General features: G+C 41.9%; 1 protein-coding gene across 1 annotated transcript in view; it reads left to right on the top strand.

Annotated features, from left to right (window-relative positions):
* adgrg6 (adhesion G protein-coupled receptor G6) overlaps positions 1–19,355 on the top strand; it is an 84,439-nt gene extending 65,084 nt beyond the window's left edge. The window contains exons 27-29 of the mRNA XM_030047822.1: positions 1,283–1,384; positions 4,062–4,217; positions 18,735–19,355. Of these exons, the coding sequence (XP_029903682.1) occupies positions 1,283–1,384; positions 4,062–4,217; positions 18,735–18,946 (470 nt within the window). The 3' untranslated portion in view covers positions 18,947–19,355. The remainder of the gene's footprint in view (positions 1–1,282; positions 1,385–4,061; positions 4,218–18,734) is intronic.
* Positions 19,356–23,396: the final 4,041 nt, after the last annotated feature.

Raw genomic sequence — 23,396 nt, 5'->3', positions numbered from 1 at the left:
CATTTGGAGCATCCTGCAGCGTCACCACAGCAGCTAAAATGAGCACTGACGACTAAAACTAATGTTTATTGTAATATTGAAGTTACATGGTGACGTCAGCCATCGTTAGTGTAGCTTGGTAGAAGTTATAAGGTCAACAGCAGCTCTTATCCCTAGAGATGGTAGAGGTATTTAATTTATAGATCATTTGGGCATTGTTGTTTTTAGGTAACTTGACCACTTAAGTAACCACATTATTTACAATAATGTTAGTTACAACCACACCTGACATGGAATCTCCTCTCTAAGCCCCATAGTTTGTTTATAGCGCTCCAGTGAGGCGCAGTGACCGATGGGTGATATTTCTTGTCAACCTCCATCGAGCTGAGGAACCTTTGTCCAGTTCTTCCCACACAGTTCACAGTTCCCTTTGAGCTGAGCGTTTTTATGGCCTTGCGGGTTGGAAAATTATGAACATGGCTGAATTCCCTGGGCGGTCCATGTCTTAAGGAACTGCTCAGCCATCGTAACCTTTAACCTTCAGCGTGTCCAGGTTCAGCTGCCACAGGAGTAGAAACTCGTTGGTTCCCTGTGCAGTAACCCTACTTAATCTGCACATGTTTTTGTACTTTTTGTATTGTTTTAAATTGCGTTTTCAAAAAGCAATGAAAGTGATTACTGACATGATTCACTTTGTTTTTTGAAAGAATCAAATCAGTCGATGAAAGGAGCTCTGTAGTGTGGTCTGTCAGGATTCATTAGTCAGTGGAAAACAAATGAGCCAGTCATGTAAATCACACATGAAGAAACAAACAATAAAAGTGAGAATCGGTGTTTCAAAGGTGCCGGAGCACTGAAAGTGTGTGTGTGTGCCATGCCTATAAATTTATAGTGTCTTAAAATATAATCTTAGTCTTAAAATGAGTCTTAAAATGATCTTTTCATGTCTTTTCATAATTGTCTCTATAAACTAAGACAATTATTTTTGATGAAACAATGCATGATACAGTTTTTTTTGGCCGGTTTGAATTTCAGAAATTAAAATTTTTGACCGTTCAGAGTCCAGATGTGATCAACTTGCTCTTATGTTGATACAACCGATGATGATACACACTATGAATGACTGTCAGAAAGGCTTGCAGTACGTCAGCCTAAGAAACACAGAGTGGACCAGCAGAGTTTAGGTGTGTTTACCTGTATCATGACTGCCTCCACCACCACAGCTGCATCCTCTACTTTTTACTACATCCTTCTCTCTCTCTCTCTCGCTCTCTCTCTCTCTCTCTCTTTCTTTCTCCCTCAGGTCTGTTCATATTCGTCTTCCACTGTGCCTTGAAAGAAAACGTCCAGAAGCAGTGGAGGAGATACCTGTGCTGTGGCCGATTCAGGCTGGCAGACAACTCAGGTAGGGCTGTCTGTCTCTATCTAACTATTTACCTGTCTGTCTATCTGTCTGTCTGTCTGTGCATCCAGCTGGCTTTACGGTGGCACAATTAAACAACAGCTAATTTATTTCTCCGCCCGGAGTCCTATCAAAGCTGCCCAGGGGACTCCATTCAAATTCCCGACACAACAAAAAAAAAGAGAAGGAAGCTTTATTAAAGTATAAAACCTCAGTGGTCCTGGCTCTGCAGCTAATAAAACATGATAAACCGAGTCATCTCCAGTGAACCGGGAAGTCCTCCAGGTACGATTAGTCTTTATATGAGCTGTACTGGTGCCATTTCATTTGTAGGAGACCGCAGACCAGCCGGTGTGCTACTACCTTTATGCCTCCTCACATCCGCACGGCCCTGCAAAGGCAAAACCAGTGTGGCTTTTTAAAACTGAACCTATACAGTTATGGATTGAAACTGGCTTACGCCGCTATTCGGTGTCTGTAATTTCACTCTTGGCAGGGTGGAAAAGCTTCTGAATCAGCATTTAGACCGCAGGACACCAAAGCTCTCCGCCGGCTTTTCAACATACAAGTCTGACCTGAAACATCAATTACTACTTTGCACATGTTTTAAAGGCCAAGAGTCCAGACGAAGGTTTGAAATTTAAACCCTCAAACGACACGAAATATCCGCTTGAAACTTTGAAGTCGTTTCTCTCAGTTTCACTAATCGTGGAATTACTCTCACTTAGTTTGTCATGAAAACAAACGGAAGAATGGTTTCCTTGTGGTCGAGTTGATCCCGTTCCTGTACTGGTGCCCATGGTAATAAATGCAAAATTGCACTATAAGAATAGAGGCGAGGAGACAAACTGTTCTCTTTGTTTTTATTTTGTTATTTTGTTGACTGACGGAAAGAAAGAGGGAACATTGAAAGGAGGAAAACAGCCAGGAATGAAAGTGGGGAGGAAACAAATGAAAGAGGGCTGGAAGGGAGAAGAGAGGAAAGTGAGGATGGATGAACGAAAGCAGGAAGAAAGGAAGGAAAGCTCGAAGGATGTGAAAAAAAAGTAGTAAGAGAAGAAGGACAGATCACAGGAGGTAAGAAGGGAGAGAATGAAGGAAGGGTGGAAGGACTGGGTTAAGAGGCAGTTAAGGAAGGCAACTAGTGAAGGAAGGAGAAAATAAAGGGAAAGAAAAAGGGTAGAAACAGAGAAGGGAAGAAAAGAGAAAGATGAAAGCACGGAATAAAGAATAAATTAGATGTGTTAAAGGAGAGAAGACTATTGGATAACAAAAAAAAATATTGCTGGATCGCTTTGCAGAATGGAAAGTCCAAAAAAAGTGAGTAAGACAATACATGTGCATACAAGTGAAAACACAAAATATACAGACATACACAGAAATGCACTTAAAAAAGAGATTTAAAGGCTATTTTTTCACAATGACTCCAATGACTTAAAAAAATCCTGCACAGTGTGTACAGTGGGGAAAAAATACACATTTGTTGCAGCATTTTGGTTTTGCAAAGAAGAGCGTTAAAGGATAAAATGAATATTGCAAGCCAGAGGTGTTGAGGCGGCGCTTTCGCAGTTAAAGCTCTGTCACCTGCGCTCCTTAGCTCGGACTTTGGACCGGCCAACCATGTTCTGCCTGTGGATCTGAAGCCGACCGGCTCGTGAAGAAAATGAAGAATTAAAGGCTCTGACGTGTAGCTGGGGGGCATTTGCGTTGACGGCAGACTGCAGAGCGAGGCTCGGCTGAGAGTGGAGCCGAGGGAGTTGCAGTAATCTCAGTGAAACAAGATGAAGGCACGAATAACCTTCCTGTGGTCGGCAAAGGATAAAAAAAAGAAGACATTTTTCAGCTGAAGGAGAGAGGACTGAACCGCCGACGTCTTAACTTGATCCTCAAAAAAAGACGTGCGAGTCAAATATCACACCCAGATTTGTGGCGATGGAATTCACTTTGGTCGACAGATTAGCAAGAAAATCTCGAAGCAGCTTGGTGGGATTAGGTGCACCAAAAAGGACAATCTCAGATTTATTTTCATTTCATTTGATCAAGGTCTGGGATATCCAGCTCCTGATATCTGAGAGGCAAAGCTTTAGGTGGGATAAGCTGCCCAGGTCATTAGTTTTTATTACAACATAGATTTGGGTGTCATCGGCGTAGCAATGAAAAAAAATGAGGAGAGGATTTGAACACGGACAAATTCAGCGACGGAGGAGGATGATATTAATCAACGTATCCATGGTAACAGCAGCCGCTATCATGCTCTTCCATCACTTTGAACTGATGCTCTCGTTGTGTTATGTGCTGCGAGAGACGTGACGGACAAAACCTTCCAGAGCGTCCGGACCGAGACACATCTGTGCAAATCTGATTGGAGTCGCATTTCAAACCTCCTCCAGATGTGGTTTGGATCTGATTCGAATGTTCAAACTATCTAAAATCAATGTGGATACAATCTGGATATGATAAAAAATGGATTTGGGCTGAACAACTGGGCTGAACAAAGCCCAGTGACGACTCGTGGACAAAACCGTGAAATAATGAATCAACGAGAATTCGCTGTTGAAAAAGAGCGCGCATGCATGCATACATGCATACATAAATGTAAAAAGTTCAATTTAATGAAGCCTCGGTTTGCACAGAGATCAACGGTTGCAGTTCCCTGATGAATTGTTTTTGCGTGTTGCAGACTGGAGTAAGACGGCCACCAACAACACGAAGAAGGTGAGCTCGGACAACCTGGGCAAGTCGCTCTCCTCCAGCTCGTTCGGCTCCAGCACCGCCAACTGGACGTCCAAGGCCAAAGCCACGCTCAACCCGTTCACCAAGCGCCACAGCAACACAGGTGAGACACACACACACACACACACACACATGCACAGTGACACAGAAGTACACACACTCAGACGTGTATGTGTGCAAGCAAATCACAGATGGAGAGGGAGGAAGAGCAAGTGAATTAAGATTTGTGTTTAATGAATTATCTCACAAGAAAATAAGTAAAAACTGAACAATACAAGCTGCCCAGTCAGATGCAGCTGACATTTAAACACAGAAATGAGGGATAAACAAAGAGGGAGAAGAAGAAATAAGAGAGACGCTAATGTCTAGAGTTTGAAAAAAATGAAAGATTTTTTGTCCCAGCTGGATTTGTAGTCCAGCTGTCTGAAACCAGTCTGCTTTTGTTTAAATCATTTACTGCCTCATTGATACACACCGCTAATTATAAACATGTTTTTTCCCCCTTTAGGCCTTCTTGTACCATTTTATCATGAATGAAGGGAGATTGTCCTTTAAAAGTGTCAATTATAACAATGTGATGTCACTTGCTCAGGTGTGCATGCAGGCTTTTTCACTGTAGCAAATGGAAGGTAATATCTCGTTCATGTGTCTGCCTCTGTGTTTGGTGTTTTGGTAGAAAGCTCTTCCAACCATTAGCAGGAAGAGGAGGACCAGTGGAGGTAACGCTAAAGCTGATTGGCTGATTGACTTCCTGCTTCCAGCACCGAGCGATCCGCTCTGCGTTTCCCAAAATGTTTGCCGTCACAGACGAGCTTCGTATCTTTGGCTCTATTATGACTTTATCACAAATCAAAGTAAAGTGATGACGATTTGAGACTTAAGCCAAAAAAAAAATGCATTAAAACTTCATGTGTGTTTCCGAGATGTGAGAGTTTAAGGGCGTCTTTGGTGGCAAACATCCTGGGAAAGCAGCCGCTGATCTGTGTGTGGTGATTGGCCGGTCACTGTGATGTCACACACCTTCACGCCGTCTTTTTTATCAACCTGAGGTACGCCGAGGAGGAGGAGGAGCTTCATTTTCCAAATCGGTGCAAAAGACTAAAACTGACTCCACCCTCCCGGGCTGCCCCAGGTTGCTAAACCAAGCGCACCACGACACCAAGCTAACATCTGCTGAGTTCATCCTTAACTCCCGTTTATCTTAACAAAAAAACAAAGTAATAGCCGGCTAATGCTGTGGTTTGCATTAGCGTCAATAATTGATGTAATAATGAGTGCTCATGAAATTAACACCAAATGTTGAGGATGATATTGGCACCTGATTATGAAGCCAAGTGTTTTGCGTCATATGAGTCCAAATATTAGGAGGAGTCCCTCTGCCACCGGCTTTGTTCAGATTTGCAGCTGGGTGTCTCCGAAACATCTGGCCTGGAGGTCACAAGGTGCAGCAGAGTTAAGACCCATTATCCAATAAATAGGCTCCAGATCAAAGTGGTTTTGTCGCTCTTTTATATGATGTAGCCCTGCGAGTTAATTTGAGTGCATTGGGGATAAGACGGTAAAACTTGAGCAAACAGAAAAGGAATAATCTCTTTGCATGCGCGATTAATAGGGGAAAAAGTGTATCATTTAAGTGCCTTTGGGCTCTTCCCAAAATATGAACAACTCGTTCTTGGCAATCATTCGTAGGGTTTTAGTGTTTATGGTGTATTTCTTTCTTTATTTTTATTTCTGTATTTATGTTTTCCCTTTATTTCAGTGCTCAGAAGTTGTACGGAAACAACTTGAATGAATACGGACCGATCGTTCATATTTCAACAGTTTTATGAGACTGTCTTCAAAGTTAGTTTTTTTTTTTTTTTTTTTTTTTTTTTCTGATGAATCGCGCACGAATGCTCATGTTGGACGTTTGCAGTTGTTAAATCAAACAAGGTGATTTGCGGTTGCCTTGTTTGTTTGCCGGTCAGTTAGTGCCGTCGCCGCGGGGGCGTCAAGAAACATGAGATGGATTTGTCTTCAGTGAACTTTACTGCAAACTTTCCTCCTAATTTCAGACAGGGAACATGGTTTTCTGATTATGTGGTTCTGTAACCATAGAAAATAAAGGACAAAAATGAATAAGCTTATATTAAGCGGGACTTGGCAGAATGATAGGCAGCGATAAGATAAGATAAGATAAGATAAGATATTCCTTTATTAGTCCCACGGTGGGGAAATTTCACGCATTACAGCAGCAAAGTGGATAGCAAGATATGAAGCATGATTTACATTATAAACAGTATAAACAGATAATAAATAGCAAAAAGCAATATAAACATTCTAAAAAGGAATATAGAAAAACAAAATAGAAATATGTAGAAATAGATGTGACTAAGGAAGATATAAAGTGAGAAATATAAAACTGAGGTAGAAATGCATGACAGGATATGAAATCTTCCTTACAGCACTTGTAATTCTGACCCTCACACCAGCATGTGAATGCAGCATAATAGTTATAACCCAAAACTAAAGACTGTCCAGCGAATTTTGGCTGTGGATCAGCATCGGTATCTAATCAGCCAGCGCTCGTGTCAGTAACTGTTTTTTCCAAATTTCTGTCCATCGGCTTTCAACCAGATCCACTCGGACCTTGTTGAGATTTCTTGCTAACAGCCAGTCAGAGCTGCAAGTACAGCCTCCTGACTTTGCATGCTAAGGAAATAAAAACTAATTGTTTTCACATTGACCAGCCTGATCGTATTACCCAGGTGGAAGTGAGAGAACTTGGAGGCGGAGGTCCTCTCTGTGTTTCTCCCTGGGTGTGCGCAGGTTTTCTCCAAAGCGATGATCTAAACGGCTTCGTCCTCTTGTCTTGGCTGGCGGCCTCACAGCACTGCAGACTGAGCCATGCAATCAAACACTCGCAAAACAATGGATCGCAGCCTCTGATAGCACCACGCATTGCGCATCACCTGCTATCTGCTCCGTCTCGAGGTCCGATTCGCAAAAGATAGAGTGCTAATTATATTACAGCGCAAACACGTCCATAAATTTTTACAGCGGAGCGGAACATGCCCTCGTTTTGCGTCTGATTGCAATTATCCACGTGCCAAGATCACAGCAGGCAGGCTCAGTGTCATCCTTGATATCATCAGTTAGACTTTAGCAAGGATTGCATGATGCGGCAACCTGTAACTGTGAGTGATTTCGGTCTCGGATAAATCAAAAAGCAATATTCTCCCTCAAAATATTCACTCTGAAGATGATAATTCCACTGGAATTGTATGTGGCTGTTATTGTTGGTCTTTATGAATTGGACTGTTTTTGCAGTGAGGCTCATCTGCATGGAGAGCGGCCGGTTTTTGGTTCTTTTCATCATGTTTTAGCGGCTGCCAAAGCCACGCAATCCCTTTGTGAATTCACCCCGCAGTGTTTTTTTTTTGTTTTGTTTTTTTTTTTCCTAACTACCGGAGCAAAACCAGGCAGTTTATGGCTGCTGACGAGACAGTCGGCAAGCTCCTTCCCCCCGTGGACGCCTCGGGGAAGTTGCCTGTCGGTGCTGCTGAATGTTGCCGCGCAGCTTGTTTGGTTTCTGTGGCAGGTTCGTGTGAGATTCACTCGTTGGACCACACAGATCTGAAGGCCTTGTTGGATGTCTGTATTTTATTCTGCAAGCGATTACAACTCTAGATCCTCCAGTCAGAGTCTTTCAGACAGAGCTTGGTGAAACTGGCTTTTCTTTCCATGCACCTTGGGCCCTTTAAATCCATTTTAAAATATCTTGAAGGGTATTTTAAAGAAACTAACTCGTTTCATGGACCTTTACATTAGTTTTCCATCCCTTTCACCCTTAATTACACTGCAAAAACTCAAAATCTTACCAAGACTATTTGTCTTATTTCAAGTCAAAAATGTCTTATTTCTAGTCAAAATATCTCATTACACTTAAAATAAGACATGATCACCTCAGAAGTAACTTGTTTTTAGAACAATTGTCTCTTGTTTCAAGTGAAATTTGCTTGTTCATTGGCAAAATTTGTTTCTTGTTTCTAGCTAATTTTCACTTATTTCAGGTGAATTTTCACTTTTTCCACTGGCAATTTTGCCAATGAAACAAGCAAATTTTCACTTGTTTCAAGCAAATTTTCACTTGAAACAAGTGAAAATTGTCTAAAAACAAGTTACTTCTGAGCTGATCATGTCTTATTTTAAGTGTAATGAGATATTTTGACTAGAAATAAGACATTTTTGACTTGAAATAAGACAAATAATCTTGGTAAGATTTGCGTTTTTGCAGTGTACACCCCTCCCATTGTTTTGTGTGAGTGATTTTTGAGTGATGTGTAACTTTTAATAGTCACCCATCCTGCTGAAGTGTCTTTGAGCAAGACCCTGAGTCCCTGGTGTCCCAGCTGGTTGGAGCTGAGTGTCTTCCTTGAGGATGCTTTGACTGTGTTCACACAGCTGGCTTCCATGCTGCTGACATCTGATTCCTATGCTTGACTGTTCATTTCGGTTCCAGGAAGTAACCCATATCCACCGTCCTCAAGACACGTGCTCAGAATAAAAAAATAATAAAAGATGTCACATCTGATTTGGTGCTTTCAACTTCCGACCGATCAAGTTCCCGATCAAATTGGCCGTTTATCTTTCTTTCCTTTGTCTCTCATTATCAGCCGAGCTGCCTTGAGAAAGATATGATAAAATGTCTCAGGTGGATGACCCAGAATCTCCTTATTGCCATAGCAGTGCCTGTAAATTTCAGTTTGAGTGAAAGTCAGATGTAGGTCACATGCTTTGGAGCCCGATGCTGTGCCTCGTATTCATGCAGTCCAGTTGGAACTGGAGAAAAAAAAAAAGAAAGAAAAAGAGCAACTGGATGCAGCTTTTAGCTGTTCAAGTGAATTAAACAAACATCAGATCTGTGTCACATGTGAGGGAAAAACTCAGCGTGAACTCAGCCTTAAACATGACACATGGCTGTTTACGGTCTGAGACTGGCTGTTGCAGCGATGGAGCCTGTAAATCTATGCTATGGCCTCACTCATCGCCAGGCCCCCCCCCCCCACTCACACACACACACACACACACTCACCCACACACACACACACACCACGCAGAAAAACACTTCTATGGAATCCATTGTCTTCGAATGCATGCAGTCATCTGTAACAGGTGCAAAGCAGGCCGATGAGTGTGTTTCCTAATGCGGATGATGCGTTCCAACATCGCGGTGTCATCTTCGAGGCATGAGTGTTTACCCAGGGATCCAGAGAGCGTTACGCTGATTCAAGCCATATGCAGCGTTCTTCCCAAAAAAAAAAAAAACCACACATGATGAGGATGCAGGATCTTAGATCAGGCTGGAAAATTACTATCAGCCACCAGCCAGAATTTGATGTATTTGACTGTGGTTGGCATGTTTGTGTGCTCTAGTGGCCTCTTTAGCAGCTAAGGAACCCATTGTTTGAGCTACTCTGACCCTATTAAAAATATATTTCTGGCCACTTAACATGCGAAAGTGCCTGGTGGATTTTTAGATGTGGCATAAAGTTGGTTTTCTTGTCCAAAGCAGTAATTTTCACAGCTGTTAAGGAGAATGAATTTGACCGAGACGCGTTATAGCAGCAGGAATAGATCTGGATATGGTCTTGAAAAGTGTGTTGGAAGGAGTTCCACCAGCGATGACATGCACGTGAAGGCAAAGATGTTTTACCAACCAACTGAGAAGTCTTAAATATCTTAAACTTTAACAGTGGCCTAATGTTCTGGCTTCAAAGTGCTTATTGTCCGGTGGTGGGAATCCCCGATCCAGATCACCACCAGAAGCCAAACGGCTGAACTTGTGGGCCGAGGACTCCAGATTTGAGTCGGGTCCACTTGGGAATGTTTGAGATCTTGCTAACTAACGGAAAAAAGGGCTGAAAACGTGTCAGCTGAGGTAATAAAAACTAAAATTGTCCTGACTTTGAGTGACCCGAGCATGTTGCCAAGGTGACAGTGAGAGAGTTTGGGCAGAGTTTTCTCCAGAGCGATGATGTAAAGAGCTTCTTCCACCGCCGCCAAGCAATCAAACGCTCATCTTGTTGGATTTCAGTGGCAGCTTTGGGTGGGCTTCACTTGTTAGACCTCACAGAGTCGGAGGCTTGCACGGCTCCACCCTCAGTGTGCTTGTGTGTGTGTGTGTGTGTGTGTGTGTGTGTGTGTGTTGGCCCATATGAATGGAAAACAATACCAGAAAAAGCATCCAAGGTTGTAACCAATTTTATCGTTGAGCTTTCACCCATTTTAATAGTCTTAACACCTTTCTAGCCTATGAAAAAGTGCGAGCACACAATAATCGTGTGTTAGTGCTATCCCTCATGCATGTTGCAGTCACAGGAGTGCAGCAGCACAGTGTAAACAAAGTCTAATTATGTTTGCACGCTTTGCATTTACAGAGAGTTCTTAAAAGCACAAGTTTCCTATTTTGGAACCAAGGCCACATTTAGAGATGATCTAAATATTGATCCAAACATTGATGTGCTGCAGGCTCCTGCTCAGCTACAAAATCTGTCACCGGGGTAGTTTTAAATGACTTTGAAATACTAGGATAACATTACATTTCCGAAACAGGAAGATCAGCGTCTACTTCTACCAGTCTCAGAAAGTTATATTGGCTGAGACAGTTGGGTTTTTCTGGGACTTGGACTGTGCCGGCTGGATCTAGCTACAGCGCGGAGGAGTACAGTTTGAAAGTACAGTGGTCCCTCGTTAATCGCGGGAGTTACGTTCTAAAAATAACCCGCAATAGGCGAAATCTGCGAAGTAGTCAGCTTTATTTTTTACAATTATTCTAGATGTTTTAAGGCTGTAAAACCCCTCACTACACACTTTATACACTTTTCTCAGACAGGCATTAACATTTTCTCACTTTCCTCTCTTGTTTAAACTCTCAAAGTTCAAACCTTCGTAGAAAAATAAGTCCAGTAAAAAAAAAAAAGCATGCAAAATTGCACTAAAAAAAATCCGCGAAACTGCGAGGCCGCGAAAGGTGAACCGCGTTATAGCGAGGGACAACTGTAGTTCTGTTCCAAGCGGAGCACTTCTGCTGATTTAATCGTTGGTTTACAAACCTTTTTTTTTTTTTTTTTTTCAGGAGAACGAAAGAGAATACGCACCAAGCTTCCCGTTTCAGAAAAGCGACATTATTTTAGCTTCTTCAAATCCATTCACGATTGTCCCGTTGGCCGCTGTATCAGGATATAAATTCATATCAGGATCAATGCCGAAGCAAACGATAAAATGCTGGTTTCTGCATCTGAGGATGATGACGCCACACTCTCTGTAAACAGTTGTAGAAAACTTTAGTAGTGAACTTTATGTATGAAACACAGTACACTGGAATGAAAAAGGTAGTGAAAGTCAGGGTCACTTTTTTTGCAGCTCTGAAGGTTCACATCGCACATGGAGTCTGCTGTCATGACAGGAAATTGTCAGGATATGTACTCTAGCACAAGGGGGGAAGGGGTTTTATCTTATCGCATGGCTTCCGAAGGAAATGTTCAACATGTTAAACATCGGCCTGCGTCTTCTTTGCAGCCCGTACATGTTGAGCTCTCCCTCCTCTCTCCTCTCTCCGAGGCAGGCCACCACTGTAAAGAGAGTGTATATCTGTGTGAGGTTTATGTCTTTCTATAGTTTCCAGATGTCTGAGAGCAGATGATCCTCCCTGCGCTCGGATGAAAAACAATATTTGTGTGTATTTTCAAGGAGGGATACGGGAACAAAACCAAATATACTAGTTTGACCTCATAGGGTGTTTCAGTACTCCAAATTACTGGACAGAGCCAGCGGTGATTACTTCACAGAGCCAAGGGCATAATCAGCGCTGTCAGAGTGTACAAAGCAAAGGCGGATCCTGCACAAGGAAATTAACAAATTCGTGATTGCAGCCCGTGCCAGCAAGCAACTGTCTCTGGACCCCGAGGCTCATGCACATCCCTGCGCCTCGCGGGGACACCGGTGGGAGGCCGTTTTGTTGGAAACAAGGGAATATGTTGAGCATGAAAACATGATTCCGGTTTTATTTTAATTAGGCACATACATCAAGGATGACAAAATACAGTGATTATGAGCTTTTATTTTTTATGGGGTGGAACCACCTCGGCAAGAACAGCAGGATTCTGAGAAACACCAAAGTCTTGCCTGTTTTTTTGCGGGATCACATAAAAACGTGTGTTTGATCACAAAAAAAAAGGGGGCCGGCAAACGTTAAGATGTGCCTCACTTGGCCCAAGTCGTTTAGCAGTTTTGTTTGATTGCTTTGGCTCAGTTTCCACCAGTTAAATCCAGTGGACAGAGCGGATATTTTCAACCAAAGACTGTCTTGTTTTTCTAATTACCGCCATCACGACGATTAATTGTGCTCAAAACTTACAATTCACTGGTAAGAGTACCCACTTAGGGATTAAAGCAAACCCAAGCATTTGAACCCCTAAAAGCCATGACCAGTATTTTTTCAACACAATAATCAGCCACCATGCACTGGGACCTTCCTGCATCCAAATTCTGATTACCAATTGGCAGAAACTTACATACGTTGCGGTTTTAGATATGGCTTTGTAACCAGCATGAGAGAGAGTGTGCAAACAGACCACACAAGTACTCTGATGCTGCGTTCAAGTGACATCGGGTGTTCTGTAAATGCGGACTTGGAAAACCCATTCGCCTGAACCCGCCGGCGGTAGTCAGGAGGTTGGATGTGTGCACTTTTGCGGTTATCCCCCACCTGGCGTCACAAACTGCAAAGGCGTGTCGACTCAAGCAGCAAACATGGCAGCACATTCACCGATTCCTCAGGTATATTTACTCAGTAAAAATGAGAAATACAGTTTGTTTATGGCTGATTTTAAGTTAAAAATTACAAACGAATTTGAATGTGGGAATTGCAACGAGCAAAACGTAACCAGTACTTTCAGACTTTTCCCAGTCATCTTTTTTCCAGTATGACCTGGAGCAGCAGAAAACAAGGAATGGTGTGACCAAAACCAAAAAAAAAAAAAAAAAAAAAAAAAAAAAGTAACCAATTCACTATTATAAAATATGCTAATTGTTTAGTCACAGCTTTTTAAGAACATGTTATTGTCAGAGTTGAAAATCCTGTTTTAATTGGTGCAAATAAATCACAAATTAGCCCCCTGTTGACTTTGTTATTCTAGTCTTGTGCATACAGTACAAAAGCATTCATTATTAAAATAGCTACCACCTAAAAATATTTATCAAACACAATATATTTAATGCAAATAAATTCTTAACCTGTTCCATTCTCAGTTACTTATATATGTATTTACAAGTTTGGAATGAAGCCCTTTTTAGCTTTGGCTGTTTTCTACAAGTACTGAGCATGGAGCTTTTTACAGTCATAAGTTATCTCAATAGATAATTTACAGAGTATTACACACAATGTAAAACTGCACTGAATCCGGGGGAGAGGAAGACAATCTACCGTGTAGTAAATCCTTTCACTGTCTTCTGCCAAACCGTTTTTTTTTTTTTTTCAGCGGCTTTCGCTCTGAAATCCCCGCTCCGATTTTATATCGCAGCACCAATTATTTTATTACTCATCAAATCTGCTCGTGTTTCACTGAAAGGCTGAATACCCGGCTTTACGGCGTATTTGAGAGATAAAGCGCCGACTGAATTCATATAAAAACTGTGATTCTTGTTGACAGAAAGAGAGGGAACGGCATACGTTTATCATGAGGGATCTACCAGAATGGGTTTTTTAATGCAGATGTTTTTGGATTGAAGCTGCACTTATCGGACATTTTGAGCTGGTGTTCTGTTAGTTTACGTCGAACATTTCAGCATTCCAGCATTTTTCTCATCAGTGGCATGAAAGAGTGATCCCCAGCCACTGTCGTCTGGACTCACCAGTGGTGGATGAACCTTGTTACCCCCCTCCACCCTCACCACACATTAAGGCGAAGTTTTACATGTGTTATGTCCCTAAGCTTCTTCAAGGGTTTCTGTTGGTGGTGCTGTGGTGTGCCATTCAGTTTCATTTTGTGCTTACTGGACATGACACACAAAACAACAGCAAAAACACATCTTTCCCTAAAGGTTCACCAGATTTGACCCAGCAGTGTCGGAGATATTAAGTGTAAAAGTTAGGGCTCCGTCGGCCTGGTGGTGGTGCTGTTGTGCGTCCATCAGGCTTGGATCGACGGATCAGAACTTGGGTGCAAAATTAACTTTTTGGCTCGTCTGTCAATGGCAAGAAAACTGAGAAACTTTACCAGCCATAAAACTGCATCATGCATTATTTCCCTACTGTGCTTCTGAGCGTCATATTTTAGGGCTCCTGCGTTGGTCAGACGACGCCTTTTCAAGAACTCTGTAACTTTTCTCTTCACTTTCAAGTTTTCTTTTTGGTGACTTGATGCTGGAAATGTGTGGCCACGTCTCTGATAGCATGTGATGCAAATGTTTCCTACAGCAAAAACATAGACATGGTGTAGAAAGTGCAAATAGCATTAAGCAGCTCTGATTTGATTTGATTTGATTTGATTTGATTCGATAGGTACAGTGGACGATGAGGGTCACATTAGTATCTGCCAGTATACATAAAAAACACCGCGATGTAAACCTGGCCCTGCCCTGTAATACCAAATAATTTCCTGGATGGGGACCCCAATTTACCCCCCAGTTTGATTAACTGGTGCTCATTTTGGACCCTGGCCAGATGCCAGAGTCAAAATCAATTGATTATTCCCCCAAGTTTCGTTCAAAACTGGCAGCAGAGGATCAGAAATGTATGTAATGGACAGACGTAGAAATGGTGGGAGCCAAAGACGAGCAGTGGACCGCCGCTCAGTCTCCGATCTGAGGGGACCAAAGATTTGAACAAATCTCTCACAGCTGCTGGGCTCGAGTGTTAACTACCAGTCTTTTCTTATCGAAAACATTCAGTAGCATTACCGTGAAGCTTTGTGTCCCATCTCTGTCATTGTAAGTGACAAGAAATGAGACAATTAGAAGAAAGAAAGAGAGAAAAGTGTTGCCTAACTCCCGCTGTTTTGCTAAAGAAATAAAGAAAGAAAAACCACCAAGAAAAAAAAAAAAAGAAAAATCCATAGGTTTCACAGTCCCTGAATCATTTCTGCACGTTCACAGTGTTTGCTTTGAGGTGGAGCTCCAGAGTCGGGGTTTTCCATTTGCACTCTCAGATGTTCAGATTTATTGAGTGTCAAAGTTTTCTTATTACATAAAGCCAGGCTAATATTGAAATATGTTCTTTTTTTTATCCGCTTGTGCAAACATTTTACTCGAACTTCATAGGGAAAAAAAACAGTCTTAAAATAACTTGTGTCACAAATTAAATTAGTTTGTCTCATTATGTCTGTTGCCCACTCTCTGGTGATTTTCTTTTAAACTCCACTGCTATATGGTGTTTATTTAGAGCCCAAAATCACTGCCTGCCGTCTCAAATGGCTTTACAGGCTTTGTTTAACGTATGGATGTTATATATCCATTGGTTTGTGATGTAGTGTCTTTGCCAATTGGCTGCCAAGAGTGTCAGAGGGATTTAGTCCACTGGGACACAGGATATTCACCAGGCGCAGTCAATTACAGTTTTTCCACCGGATTTTGAGGATCTGTTTCGCAACAGATCAGGCCTGAGTTTTAACTATTGTTTTTATTGGACACTTTAGCTGAATAATTAAGTTTGCCATGAAAGCTTTGTGTCCCAGACATTGCGTAGTAATTGTTGTGCGTGCCACCTCTCTTTCGACACGCTACCCAAACTGTTCTCAGGAGTAAAACCCGGTCAAAACGCTGCTTCCACTAATTCATTACAATAGCTGAGAGCCTCCAACGTGCACACACACACACACACACACACCGCAACATGGTAACATCCAAGCATAACACGGTTCAAAGTTGTTTTGTCTAAATCAGGTATGCACACAGTTTGAAAACTGATCTAAGGATCAAGTAGAAAATGAAATCCAAATGAAATCCAAATATGTTTTTATAAATGAGGCTGCTGGTATGAAGCCTCAACATGACCTGGCTTGGCTTGGCCTGGCCTGGTGGTATTATCCTCTGGCTCTAAAACTCAGTGGAATTGCAAGGTTGCCAAACCAATGACCCCACTTGGCATAACAACAAACATCAGACAACAAGCAGATATTTGGTCAAGAGATCCAGATACGCTGCCCGAGGTCGTAGGCCACCCCGGGCTCCTCTTATACGGAGATAAAGGAATAGAGATCGAGGCCAGCGATAAGCAACAAAATCACTCTGCACTGAGCGAGCGCTGACTGAGCCATTGTTGTGGAAGGATCAGGGATGCTCACCCCTGAGGCAGCTCTGCCTCTGGCATCAAAATTTCCGTAGTTACAGCTTGTGGAGAAAACTGCTGTCAAACAACCCGAGACAGAGGTGCAACCTTGAATTGAGTTTCGTACAGGGGTTATAAAGTGCAACGTTCTCTCAATAAAAAAGGTCCAAACACTATATAGTCCAGTCATTTTATGAAAAAAAAACCTAGGACAAAATGCAAGAGAAGCAAACTCAACTGATTTTGTATCCTCAGTTTGTCCTGAGTGAGGGGAAAAAAAGTCCCAAGAAATCCCATTGGTGGAAAGTCACCTCTATATGACCACATATTATCAAAAAACACTGTTTTTAACACACAGGGGAAAGGAGTTCAAAATTTTACTTTCAGATATCACTATAAAAATACACAAGTTGATTACACACACAAAGACAAGAAAAAAAGTCAATTACAAAGTCAATTACAAGTTCTTTGAATTATTCTGTTTACACATGCATATCACACATTATCTGATTTGATATGCGCTAATAAGGAATATAACGAATAAATGTCAGAACAGATATTTAAACAGTGAATTCAAAGGTTACTATACGTATAGTAACCTTTTAATTCACTGTTATATAGTAACCTTTTAATTCAAGGTTACTATATATATAGTGACCTTTTAATTCACTGTTTAAATATCTGTTCTGGCATTTATTCTAATTAGCGCATATCAAATCAGATAATGATTTGTGATATGCATGTGTAAACAGAATAATTCAAAGAACTTGTAATTGACTTTTTTTCTTGTCTTTGTGTGTGTAATCAACTTGTGAATTTTTATAGTGATATCTGAAAGTAAAATTTTGAACCCCTTTCCCTGTGTGTTAAAAACAGTGTTTTTTGGTAATATGTGGTCATAAATAGGTGATTTTCAAAACTTTCCACCAATGGGATTTCTTGGGACTTTTTTCCCCTCACTCAGGACAAACTGAGGATACAAAATCAGTTGAGTTTGCTTCTCTTACAATTTGTCCTAGGTTGACCCCAATTTTGGCCTAAAATGACTGGACTACTAGCCAGCAAAAGCATTCAAAGCACTTCACTCAGACTGCAACTTCAGGTGACGTATGTGTCGATGTGGAAAGATGGAAATGCACCGGGGTCATTGGTCGTCTAAGTCTCCAGGTTACCTTGAAGGGATGATTTTGTGCCACGTAATTTTTTTGTATGTCCTGTTTCTATCTTCACTTCCATTATGAGCGACCAGCGTCATGGTGAGCGCAGTGCAGAGTAGCTCTTTGAAATTGTGTAACGAGTCGAGGTCAGAGGCATCAGCCAAGTCATTTTTTTCCACTCTTAAAACCTGTTTGTGAAGCGGGACGGGGGAAAACTGCCCTGAGAGTTCATCACGTAGAGGCCCTAACCCGCTTCTCCAGAACGAACAGTCACACCGGCGCTAACATGTCCATCACAAGTTTAATCCTAATTAGTTCTGCTCGGACCACCCCGTCTGTCCGTCTCTGTGAACCTGTGCTGTCCGAGCGTCACACAATCTCATGTTCCAAACGTGGATTATGCCACCAAACAAATCCGACCAACGTCTCCGCAGAGAAAACTCGACTTTCTGCTGGGGCCCGGGAGGACGTCACAGGACCCCGAAAACTCCCAATTTTGGTGTTTTTCCTCATTTTAGATAAAACATTACGTGACCGTGTGTGTGTTTCTGACTTTCACGTCCACTGACAGCAAAAATATCCAACTCAATTCGATTGTTTCCTTAAGAGCATGCACTATTTGTGTTGGTGGTGTATTTTTTTGTCTCAAAGCAACCGGGAAGGCCTTAAATTTAAATTAATTTTTAAACGATTAGTGCCAGATATTAGTGCACATCGCTGGTCTCCTTTACGCACACAAATGCGGAATAATTTTGTGTATGCTCGATCCGTTTTGTTCTCACTCTTTCAATTCACATTCCCATGTTCTTGCTATTATTTGAAATAAATTATATAATGTTTAGGTAACTGCAAGTTAAACCTTGTAATATTTTATGAAATTATTAACTGTTCTGGTGAATAAAGCTTTAGAATTTGTTCTATAACATACCATCTGAATTAAATGTATAATAATGCTTTTGTGATATTACTAAGCTTGTTGTAATGCTGTTACTAAAATGTTCATTAATAAGGTATTTTGCAGCTTTTTCAGCATCACGGACAGCCAAAATTAATATCGGGTTTATCGCTAATCAATCATTCCTGTCTTGCCATTTTGATCATTCATCAATGCCATATGAACGGCTAATCGTCCTGTTTCTCTGCCTCCTGGATGCAGGTAAATGCTACTCCAACCAGACCAGCCCCAAGTGCGTCTCCTCGTCCTCCTCCTCCTCGGAGGCGGAGCCCAACTCCTCGTCCTCGTCCTCGTCCATCCTGCCCGTCAGCCAGATGATCGACAAGGTCAAAGGTTACTGCTCCACGCGCTCCGACAACTTCTACAAGAACATCATCATGTCCGACAGCTTCAGCCACAGCACCAAGTTCTAGAAACGCCGAACCCCCGTCCTCCCTCCCTCCCTCGGCGTTCTTGGGGTTTCTAGAAGCCCGCGAAGCTCTGAAAGCTCTGAAACTGACTGTCGTTAAAAACCCTCCTCCTCCTCCTCCTTCACCTCACTGGCAGCTTCAGCCACATAGAAAGGTTCGAGAACGCAAGGGCATCTTCTCGGAACCGTCCACGGCGTTCTTGGATTTACCCCGTGACGTTTTAGGACCCGCAAAACTGCCGCCAAAAGCTCTTGAATCCTCCTCCGCCCGAGTGATAACTGTATGTTTCCTCTTCATTTGACAGCTTGCTGACCTTTTTTTTTTTTGACCACCACTGGCAGAATGAAGTTTAAGAAACCTTCGCTTTCGTTCTGGAACCATCTGTCCCCTTCCTTGACTTTGCTCTCCCTTGTCCCTGGAGCTCCGGATCAGAAACCCTGTTGCGTTCCCCACCACGGGTTGCAGAAAGTCCATTGCATAACCAAAACAATATATCGATGTAACCATTATCCAAAGTCCTGGTTTTTACTTCCATGCAATGGAATTGCTATATCCTGCCAAGATCAGTTTTGGGGGAATATTCAAGTTTCCTTCTTTTCCCAAACAGCAGAAATGCCAAGGAAGGGTTTAGAGATGCCCCTTTAACATTTTACTAATTTGGTTTAATTGCTCATTGTGCAAGAATACAACTGTCCAAATGTTCTTACGTAGCATGGCTAGGCAACAAAATGCATGAAAGGGGACTTTGACAATGGCTACCGTTGTATATGGTTTTAACGCAGGACACTTGCAGTGCAAATGCATGAAGGGCGACTTTTACAATTGCTGCCACTGTACTTTATATGGGTCAATTTGGACTAGAAACATTAACTCAGTGCTTTGTGTAGAAGTATAAGTTAAAGCTGCCTGTTTAAAGATGCTTTTTTTTTCTCAAACCAAACAACTGCTTTAAACCAAGAGATAAAGTTAATATAATGAAGAAATGTACAGTAAATGGATAAAAGTCCCACATCATCATATCCGTCTAGAGACCTGGCTTAGAGGACACGAAAGGGAGCAGAGAAAAAATACAGAGGTCAGAAAAGGATCAACACAAGGTGATGAGTGAGGTCAGAGGGAAAAAAAAATGTATAGTTCTGTTTAAAAAAAAAAAATAGGTTGCTAAATGTTTGGGCGTTTTCTTTTTTAAATACTGTGATGTTTAATGTCAAAACTGGCCATTTGTGTATGTGTGTGGAGCCATATCCTCTGTAAATATTGATGGTCTGTTTTATGTGCCTTCTTGTGTGTGTGTGAGTGTGTGAGTGAGTGTGTGTGTGTGTGTGTGTGTGTGTATGTGTCTGGATGGTTGCTATTGTTCATGCCTTGCAGTCTCGTTCTGGTAAAGTCACCGAGACTGGACACACAAACTCCAGCATTCTTCATTTCCCCGGCCACGTTAGAGCACAGAGTCTCCTGCCCTTTTTACCTCGCCGAGAAACAATTAACTGGGACAGAATAGGTAGGAATAACACAGCAGAACAAAATGGAAAATAACAAAATAAAACAGAACAGAATGTTAACCCCAGCAGCGGTGGAAGATTTTTACAGCCGAAATGCTTCTCGGGGGTTGTGCACAAATAAAACGACAAATGACCACAGCACAACGAAAGTTTCCCAAGTCCGAGGTTCACGCAAGCCAAAGCTGCTTCTCCAAACTCTGTAAAGAGCATGCAGTGGTCAGCTGACAGCTGCTTTTCATTTTGGTTTCCACTGGTTTTCCTGCACCCACTGTCTGCATGTAAGTGTTGTCAGACTCTCCAAATGTTGCGAGGAAAACAGTGATAATTGTTTTTACCCCCTTTCATTTGACAGCCTGCTGGCCTTTTCTCTCGAGCACTAAAGATTTGATTTTTTTCCTCCGATTTTTCCACATCACTTATCCGCTCGGCGTCCTTTATGATTTTAGCCACTGGGTGTAAATTTGCTCCGTAGATGACGCGCCCGCCAGAATGAGACGTTGCTCAAGTGGCAGCCTGGGTAAAGCCGGGCCTAATCAGGTCACAAAGTGCTGGTGAGTGCGCGGCGGTTGTGGGTAAACGCTGGATGCCGGTGGCCGCTGACGCTTGATTCCACTCGCATGTCAGCCAGAGTTCAGCCATTACAGAAGGTGTCTTTAAAAGCAGAGCGCTCGTGACGACGGCTCGCCTGCAACACTTCTACGTCGCTCAACTGTTTTTTTTTTTTTTTTTTTTTATTCAGCAAAGTGTAAATCCTGTGTCTGCCTTTTCCACCAAGAGTCCCCAACGTGGAGAAACACAGTCGCTGTAGCACTGACGAGGTGTAAAATTTTATTCTTAGTGTATACCTCTTAATGATTCATTAGGTTTCCACATGCACAACTACTGACAGCCTAAACTCTGTAGTAAAAGGGATGTAGCTTACGTGTTGCTCGATTCAGCTCTCGGTTCACTGATTTCTGAAACCAGCAGGATATTTCGGGCCTTGTGGATGCTTCTGTGCTGGCGGCTTATCGTTATCCCACGTCCGTGCCTTAAAACACCCAGTGAATCGTTCCAAAAAGTAAAAGGGAAAGATGGACAAACGCAGCAGCTATGCAATGCAACATTTTTACACTATTTGTCACAAAGACGGACGTATTTTCGTTTGTTTTTTTGCAGAAAGGGACACAGTGCTTTTTTTTTTTTTGTTCATAAGAAAGCTCTTGTGGCAATAATGATGACTTGTTTTGTGATCTTTTTTTTTTTCGTTTGTTTGATTCATCTTTTCATGCCAAACGCGCAGGACTGAACATGTTGTTCTTAAGTTCCTTTTTCTTTTTTTTTCGGGGCTTCTTGTCTGTTACCGAAGTGATAAACAGAGCAAACCTGTCATTTATACTGTGTGGAATCTTCTTATTTATTTTTTGGATGTACAGTTTCTCAGTTCTCTGACTACCCGTAAGTCCTGTGTTGATTTCCAGCCTCTGGGTAAACAGTCATGTACTTGGAGGTGAAGCCGGGAGGAGAAACCCAGAGGCGTATCTGAAATCTGCTTGGCGTCCACACTGAGGCTCTGGGCCGCACCTTGTCAACAGTTGGCTAACCAGGCCTCGCCTGTCCGAGCTCAGCCAGCGCTGCTCAACATCAAAACATGATCGTCTAGGCAACAGCAGAGCCCTGCACGCAGAGCGCCGACCATACAGCACGCTGGCCACTGTTTCTCCTCTTCTGCTTTTTTTTTTTTTTTTTTTTTCGCCCAGAATAGCGAAGGAATGTATCTCTCAACCCTCAAAAAGAAATCCCTTGAGATCCTCAGAGGAGACAGAGAATGCCCAAGATGGGATAAGATTTCCTCTGTGGACAAAAAAAAAAAAAAAAAAATGAACGCAGAATTAGGAGATCACTGGCGAGGCTTCATGAGGCCGAGCTGACATGGCAGCTGATGTTGAGAGGAGCCTCCGGACACAGTTACTGGCCTGGCCTCCGCCCGAGGGGAGGAAGCAATTTACACAAAAAGATCATTTGAGATTATTTTTTTTTTTTCTAACGCGCGATTCAGATGACCAAACAGTACAGCCAAAAGCCAGGTGAAGCTACTGTGCACCGCCTCGTTTTCCGCTCCGTACGAACGCATAAAACCTAAAATCAGAGCACTTTTATATGTGACTTTGTGCTTAATTTCAAATCTGTTCAATCTGGGTACCTACAGGCCTACCCACAGGCTGAAAAAAGAAAAAAATAAACAGCAGATGAAATATTTTACTCACAAATGCCAGGCCAGCGAGCAGGAAAGAGGAGTGCAGCTGATTTGCACAGAGGCTAAAAGGGAAAATCATCAACACAGCTGTGGATATCAATCAGATATCAATTAGACCAAATCGAAGCGTCTACTCTGCATGCGTGTCGCCCAAATAAGCTTTGCAGATTGATATATAAGTTTGAATTTCTGCAGACCTCAGGCGTGTCCTTTGTAGGCGCTGAAGGAAAAAGGGAGAATTTCGTTTTCACAAGCTACAAAATAAAAAAATAAAAAATAAAAAAATAAAAATATGCATACAATATAAATTAAAGGGATGTATCATAAAAAAACCTCTCCAACTCTGATCATGTCAAAATGAAGAATCAAGCTTTGTAAAGTTCTTACCCTGCAAATCTTTACGTTCTTTTTGAGTGCATTCTTGTTTTTTGTTTTATTTTATTTTATTTTATTTTATTTTCCTCACGTGATATATGTACAGTTCCATTTAATTTAATTATTTCTCCAGTAACTGAAGTATATCTAGCTGTTTGGATGCAATCTTGTACCAAATGCAGAAATGTTTTTTTGATGAAGATTATAATTGATCTTGGCTTTTTATTGTTATTATTTGTATTATTTTAACTATTATTATTCTGTAAACATTTTTTTTTTTTCTGCACCCGGCTATGTTTGTGTTTGTTTTTTTTGTTTGTTTTTTTTTGTTGTTTTTTTT

This window comes from Myripristis murdjan, chromosome 24 (assembly GCF_902150065.1).
Source record: "Myripristis murdjan chromosome 24, fMyrMur1.1, whole genome shotgun sequence".
Taxonomy (NCBI): domain Eukaryota; kingdom Metazoa; phylum Chordata; class Actinopteri; order Holocentriformes; family Holocentridae; genus Myripristis; species Myripristis murdjan.
Note: the sequence above shows the minus strand (reverse complement) of the source record. Positions and strands in the feature narration are given on the sequence as shown.